This window comes from Lactuca serriola, chromosome 5 (assembly GCF_051521515.1).
Source record: "Lactuca serriola cultivar US96UC23 chromosome 5, Lser_US96UC23_V15, whole genome shotgun sequence".
In the NCBI taxonomy this organism is placed as follows: Eukaryota; Viridiplantae; Streptophyta; class Magnoliopsida; order Asterales; family Asteraceae; genus Lactuca; species Lactuca serriola.
Window position 1 is genome coordinate 264,460,766 of NC_136412.1, and position 7,721 is coordinate 264,468,486.

The window sequence follows — 7,721 nt, forward strand, 5'->3', positions numbered from 1 at the left end:
TCATTCCATTCCAATTGTATTAAAATAATAATTTTTTTTCAATAAGCCGGAGATCAAGTCAAATGTACAATAGGCTTACTGATGAGAGGGTTGGTTTTGATATTATGTATTTTAATTTCGCTTTGATAGTTTTGAGTTAATGTGGAAATCAATGAATGAAATTTATCCTTTTCAATTATAGTGCTTAATCTCGTATTTGTCCTAACCAATCAAGTGAAATCGTACTAGGGTTTTGCAAGTGCAATAAAAGTCCCAAGTCCCATACACATATGTTCAAAAGGCACCACAACCACAATAGCAATTCAAAGGCACCCACCCCACCAACCAACCAAACATGTTCACATGATCAGAAAAAACAAAAACCCCTATTTAAACAAAAAAAAAAAATAACATCCTAAAACTTTTAATTATCTAACATCACTGCTTTTGCTTTCTCCATACTGCTGCTTCCTTCCCCATCTTTCTCCACACTACCATTCCTCAACCTGTTCTTAACTATCCTTTCACTTGTTGAAACTTGTGATCTCATTTCTTTCTGGGGTAGAATAGGAATAGACTCTTTATCTCCATGTGGAGTAGGCTCCTGACCTTCATCTGGAATGGGCTTTTCATCTTCATTTGCCATGGGCTCTTGAACTTTATCTAGGATGGGTTTTTTATCTTCATTTCTACTTGGGATAGACTCTTTAGCTTCATTTGGTATAAACTCTTGATGTTCATGTTCTCCATTTGAAATAGGCTTTTGATCTTTAGTTGGGATAGATTCGTGATCTTCATGTGATATAGGGTCCTCAACTTCAACCTCAATTGGAATAGGCCCTTGATCTTCATGTATGATAGAGGGTTCTTGTTCTTTAGTTGGGATAGGTTCTTGATCTTCAGGGTCCTCAACCTCAATTGGAATAGGCCCTTGATCTTCACTTATGATAGAGGGGTCTTGTTCTTTAATTTGGATAGGCTCTTGATCTTTATTTGAGGGAGTATCTTGATCTTTATGTGGGATAGGGTCTTCAACTTGAATTGGAATAGGCCCTTTATCTTCTTCATGTGGTATAGGAGGAGGAGGAGAGCCTTCAACCTTAATGGGGATAGGGTCTTCAACACCATGTGAGATAGGCCCTTCATCTTTATTTGTGCTAGCCTCTTTGTCTCTGACTTCTACTCCTTTATTTTGTGATGTCAATTCCATTCCACTTTCCTCTTGATTTTCTAATGTCAATTCCATTCCAGTTTCTTCTTGTTTTGCAACCTCCACATGTTGTTTGTCCAAAAGAAGTGGTACTCCAAGCGGTGGCCATACAGCAAGAGGAATGTCATCACCACACTATCAATGTCAATATCAAAAATCAAACACATTAATTAGCAATCTAATCTAATCATATATCAAAATTCATAAAAAAAAAAAAGACCATCTTACCCCTATCACATCATCTTCCGTAATATGATCTGATCCAAACAAACCCTTTCTCCCACCTCCTCTCCCCCTTCTTCCACCTCTGCCACCTGTACGTCCTCCACCTCCCCCCTCACTAACAATAATCACCTTCTTCCTTCCAGCCTGTCTAGCCTCCTTTCTTGGTGAATCCCTCTTTTCATTCTTACATGATCTCACATTATGCCCCACCTGTAAACACTTCTTACAAGTCATCCTTCTTCCTTCCCTATCCACTGTCCCTCCACCAGAACTATGCACCACCACACCACCACCAGACACATGTGCCACCATGGCCCCACTTCCACTAGACACATACACTTCCATTGCATCCCTTTTCCTTTTTCTCAACTTCCCTCTTTTTTTAGGCGTGTTTACAGCTGGCTTTTGTGCTAAAGGGGTAACCCCCTTTGTTTCAGGCCACATTTTGATTCCATTCAATGGCTTCACATGATGACTGTACGCCTCATTCCACATCTTCATCCGGAACCAATCTGAAACATAAGTTTCCGGAAGCTTGTTGATGTAGAATATAGCAGCAATCGCATGAGGACAAGGTAAACCTGACAATTGCCATGTCCTGCAACTACATGTTTTCCCAATTTCATCCACCATGAAAATATCAGCTCCATGTTTTACCTCAAACAAAGATCCACCACATGGTATCACACGCCAAAACCTTCACAAAAACAAAAATATAACATCAAATAAATTGCATATGAATATTTGGGAGTAGTAACGTTTTATTACCTTTCTAACTCTTTTGTGTGTTCAAGTTTCTTTCGAATGGTGGGACAAATATCATCATCCCAGTTTTCAGCTTCAACTCTCATTTTTGACATTCTATCCATTACTATGACTCTGATGGATTCAAGTAGGGTGACAATGGGTTTTCTCCTTAAATCAAAGATTAGTGAGTTAAAACACTCACTAATCCCGTTTTCAACAGCATCACACCCTACATTAGTTTGAAAGAAGACCCTTGACCATGTAGAGGGGTCTTTATCCATTAAGTATTGATATGCATCAGGATTTTCCACTCTGATCTCTTCCATTACCTTATCAAATTGTTGAGGATATGAAGCTTTGCAAGCCTCCCAAAAAAGACGCCGAAACTGCCCTCCAGTAAACTTTTCGGTAAAATCATCATAAATATGTCTGGCACATTGTCTGTGTTCTGCTTGTGGCAACACATCATTCACTGCTTCAATTACTCCCTATGTTGTAACAAAAGGCATTGTTAATATTTGTTATAGTAAGTGTTGAAGAATAATGAAAAAAAAAGTATGAAGCAATACCATGTGTTCGTTAGATATAAGAGTGACACCTGTCCCATCATCAAGATTGAGGTCTTTTTTAATCAATTTAAGAAACCAACTCCAATTCTCTTTATTTTCAACATTAACTACAGCCCATGCTACTGGATATATCTGGTTATTTGCATCCCTACCTACAGCAGATAACAATACACCTTTATAAACACTTTTTAAACAGCATTCACCCAATCCCAACACTCTTCTACACCCATGCTTCCACCCTTCTTTCAAACCTTGAAAACACACATAGAAACCTTGAAAATAAGTCTTCCCATCATCAGGGTTGACTTTTACATTCATCTTGACTGTGCTACCAGGGTTACTTCTCTTAATCTCTTCAGCATACTCCCATAATTTACCATAATGTAGTTTTCCACCTTGCTCATATTCACTTAATGCATATGCTCTTGCTTTATGACATAATCTTATACTCACTTGACACTTGTATTTTTTCAACACAGCAGCTTGTAAATCAACTAGCTTGATTTCAGGATCTTGTGTTATTTTGGATGCAAATTTGTTTGCAATCCATTTGTAATTCACAAGGGAAGCTGATTTGAAGTGTCTTGCACATTTATGCTCATCTACAAGTGACTTTACCTGAAAAGATTTCTCATTTCCCATCCATGTAGCCCATAGTCTCCAAGGGCATTTTGTTTCATCATCATGTGCTCTTTTGGAACATCTTGCAAGAAGTCTCATGTGATCATTTCTTTCAAACCAAATCTGATAACCATTGGCAACTGCATAATTGGTGATACATTCTTTCAGTTGTTGGGGACTTTCATATCTCTCACCAAGTATAGGTTTCATCAGTTTCCAATATATCCTAGGATTATGTCTAGGATACTTTACTCCATCATTCTTGATGTTATTATGTGTCTGTTTTTGTAAAGACATTGAAAGCTCATTCAAAAAGCTTTCATGTTCGATTACCATAGTATCTTCTTTCGACAGTTCATCAACATCAGCATCAAAAAGACTATTTCGCCCTGAACCAAATATGATTGGTTCGATGGTACGTGCTCTTTTCTTCTTTCTAAGTTCACTGAGTTCTACTTCATCTGCTGACAAATGATCTATGGAAGCAGTGTCTTCACTCTCATCATCCTCATCATCATCATCATCATCATCATCATCATCGACATCATCATCATCATCATCATCACTCATACTGTCTGTTTCATTTTCACTCTCATCCACCTTGTGGTTTACTACATCTTCAACCCCCTCAAGGTACTCTGTCAAATCTTCATCGAAATGCTCAAGGTATAATGCTATTCTACGCTTATTTCTATGTCCATAATCAACAAAAATTTTGAAATCCGAATCACTTTTTATAAGCCTTAATCCATTATGCAATTCCTTGCCAGGAATAACATAATATATACCTGAGCAGTTTGCATCTGTTTCCTTCTTCAAGAAATCAGAAAACTCAGAGTATTCCATGCTTGTGAAATCAAGATTGTCAAGTGCTTTGATTTCACCTCCTTCATAAGCAAATGGACTCGTCACAAACATGCCATTGAAGTTTATCTCAATTGAAGATTTTCTTGCTTTTGAAGATGTCATACTGTTAGAAAAAAACAAAAATAAAGAACCCCAAGTAAGTAACATTCAAATAAACAATAAAAACAAGGAGAGTAGAAGACCATTAACAAAACCTTGTAAAAAAAACTATGTGTTCACACTTTCATACAGATTCCAACTACATAACCCACAATTTCAAACTATGCAAGAATATGTACCTGATTTTGACTTCAACGATCCCTCAATAATTTTTCTGCAATCGCTTGTTTTTAGTCACTGAAATTGCTCGCCTTCTTCTTTTCCTAAAATGTATTTCTTCCCCCTGTAATAAATGAGAAACCTTTTTTAATTAAACCCTTATTATTTATTAAACATGATCGATACATTTAGACATTTGCCACATTATCATTTATTGGCCACCACTTACGCATTGAACTTGCCTAACTCTTCCTTGTTACAAATTGCATATATTGCTAAAAAATGCAACTTGGTTGCTATTGTTGGTAGAAAAGTTAAGTAACATGACTTGTTTGGTAGAAAAGGGTAAATGTTTGCTATGTGATATTGTGATGTGAAGGGCCTTGATTCAAAGGCCCCATGGCTCAAAGTTCAAAGGCCCCATGGCTCAAAGTGTTCAAAAGATATCAACTTTATGTTATTGTAATTGTAAGCAGTAATAAACAGACCTCACAAAAACAGTGAAGGGCCTTGATAATTTTATTTAATCTTACCAGATATAATGTCAGCCAATTTGTAATGTGGAAGAGCATCCCTGAAGAAGAAGGCTTCCATTAACTTCCGATCAATTTCCTCCTGCATTTTTGGTCAAAACCAAATAATTTCAACAATTAAAGAGGTGCAACAGGGCATTGACAATATCTGACATTATAATCCGAAGGTTTTCTGCCTACGATCTAGGTTTCATGTAGTTTGATTAATAATGGCATCCTATTTTGCCAATTTTAAAGATTTAAACTACAAAGTGGCCCAATGTTATTTCAGAAGATGCATTCTAGTGGGTATTAGTTTTACACTAAGACAAGAAATAGAAAATTAAAGAACTTTCAATCAAGAAATGTAGTTCCACAAGACCTCATGACCAGCAAACCGGGTATGATTATCAGAGAATCCAGCATAGTTGTCAACATGTTCATCTACTTGCGTTTGTGTAATTCGTTCTTCGAGAGCAAAATTGTATTAGGGTTCCGGCTTCGTCTGTTCTTCAATTTGTTTTTTTGCTGAAGCAAGCTGCAATTCCACCAAAATCGATGATAATTTAAGTAGACATATTTTATAGAGAAACGAGAGAAAACCCTAGCAAAACAGAGACTTGAACGATTTTATATGGCTTCCGATACTGAGTTATTAACACCGCCCTGCTCTACAACACCCCTATGGTAGTACGCTATATATGTATAAAAAATACATTTTATTATTATTTTAAAACTAGTTGGGTCGTTTAATTAATTTTTTTTTTCCTGATAGGTAGATTTTTATAGATATCGAGGATATTTTTATCATTTTTCTCCTCGTTCAAACATATATGGTTACATTAATTTTTGTTAACCTGATTTAATATGATTATTTTTTCGAAAAAAAATGTCTCTCTTAACGGGAATGTCCATATCAGATTACGTATACTACGACTAATCATATGTACGAGCACAAGGCCATGCCCCAAACCTTGAAGTCACTTACATCGATGGCCAAGGAGCAAAAGACACCAACGGGATATGATCATTTTATCATGTTACTTATAATATGATTATTTTTTTCGAAAAGAATGGTTTCTCCTAACGAGTGTGTCCAGGTCAGCTTACATACTCTACGATCATATGTGCGAGTAAGATGGTATGACCCAAGCCCTGAAGTCACTGCAAACGAACATCAATAGTCAAGGAGCAAAGGACAACAAATATATATGATCGTTTTATCATATTACTTTTAATATGATTATTTTTTCAGAAAGAATGGTCTCTCTTAACGAGGTTGTCAAGGGCAGCTTACGTACACTACGACTAATCATATGTGCGAGCAGATGCTATGACCCAAGCCCTAAAATCACTGCAAACACGAACATTGATGGCCAAGGAGCAAAGAAGAACAAATGGATATGATCATTTTATCATATTACTTTTAATATGATTATTTTTTTCGGAAATAATGATCTCTCCTATCGAGGATGTCTACGTCAACTTACGTACACTATGAATAAGTCTTTTGTTTCAGCAGGAGGCTATGGCCCAAGCCTTAAAGTCACTACAAACGAACCTTGATAGACAAGGAGTAAAGGACAACAACTCGATATAATCATTTTATCTCTCTCTCTCTCTCTCTCTCTCTCTCTCTCTATATATATATATATATATATATATATATATATATATATATATATATATATATATAAACAGGATCGGGTGAGGACTCATTTTAAAGTGGGTACTCGTGAGGACATCTTAAAAAAATTGAAAAAAAGATCTTAAAAAAATATCAATCATAAAATGAAGTATAGATCTATGTTTGGGAGAAAAAAATTGCATCATTAAAATTGATCCACGATTCAATTTTAATTTTTTATCAATTTTAATGATGCAATTTTTTTCTCCCGAACATAGTTCTATGCTCGATTTTATGATTTGTATTTTTTTTAGATTTTTTTTCAACTTTTTTAAGGTATTCTCACGGGTCCTCACTTTAAAATGAGTCTTCACAGGAACCGGACCTTATATATATATATATATATATATATATATATATATATATATATATATATATATATATATATATATATATATATCCCTATTCTAATAAAAGAATAGTTTTAATCTCCTTTTGACATGTGTCATCATATTAAGCCTCATAGTTAATGTATATTTTATTCTTCTTATGACATGTGCCATCCTATTACACCTCCTAATTAATGTATGCCATTTGTCAACTTACTAATTCTTAATTTCAAATTTTAAAATTTAAATTTCCCACTCTAATTACATTAAATTAATAACACTAGAATAAAAATTAAAATAAAATTAATATAAATTATAAGATGATAGAATTTCATATATTTATTTAAATTAACGATTAAATTTTATATAACTAAAAAAATATCAGTTAAGTAATAATTTATTTAAAATAATTGATTAATTATTTTGAGTTCTCACTATTAAAGTTTAATTAATTTTATAACCGTGGTTTCCACAGGTTTTAAACTAGTATATATATATAGGTAGGTTCAAATGTTTTTCACATCTATTGTGTACTACAATACACCAATAGAAATTTAGTATTAATTATATGTATATTAAATGTTATCCATACTTACAACTCATTTTTATGGAAACCAATTAAATTCGTCATTAATGTCAACAATAATATTCTTTCAGAATGAATTCATATCTAGAAGAATGAGAGTGTATTCCAGCAAAATGAGAATGTATTCTACT

General features: G+C 34.5%; 1 protein-coding gene across 1 annotated transcript; it reads right to left on the reverse strand.

The window, feature by feature from the left end:
* Nucleotides 1-239: 239 nt before the first annotated feature.
* Nucleotides 240-5,650, reverse strand: LOC145054193 (uncharacterized). The gene is made up of 7 exons (XM_079002334.1): nt 5,371-5,650; nt 5,010-5,091; nt 4,497-4,600; nt 2,731-4,321; nt 2,183-2,649; nt 1,418-2,111; nt 240-1,324 (listed from the first exon to the last, which is right to left on the reverse strand). The coding sequence occupies exons 4-7, from the start codon at nt 4,318-4,320 to the stop codon at nt 404-406; spliced, it is 3,672 nt and encodes a 1,223-aa protein (XP_078858460.1). The 5' UTR covers nt 4,321; nt 4,497-4,600; nt 5,010-5,091; nt 5,371-5,650; the 3' UTR covers nt 240-403.
* Nucleotides 5,651-7,721: the final 2,071 nt, after the last annotated feature.

Coding starts and splice junctions, on each gene's coding strand:
- LOC145054193 (XM_079002334.1), bottom strand. CDS start 4,320: ATGACATCTTCAAAAGCAAGAAAATCTTCAATTGAGATAAACTTCAAT. Junction 2,650..2,730: donor TTATATCTAACGAACACATG/GTATTGCTTCAT, acceptor GTTACAACATAG/GGAGTAATTGAAGCAGTGAA. Junction 1,325..1,417: donor CGGAAGATGATGTGATAGGG/GTAAGATGGTCT, acceptor TGACATTGATAG/TGTGGTGATGACATTCCTCT.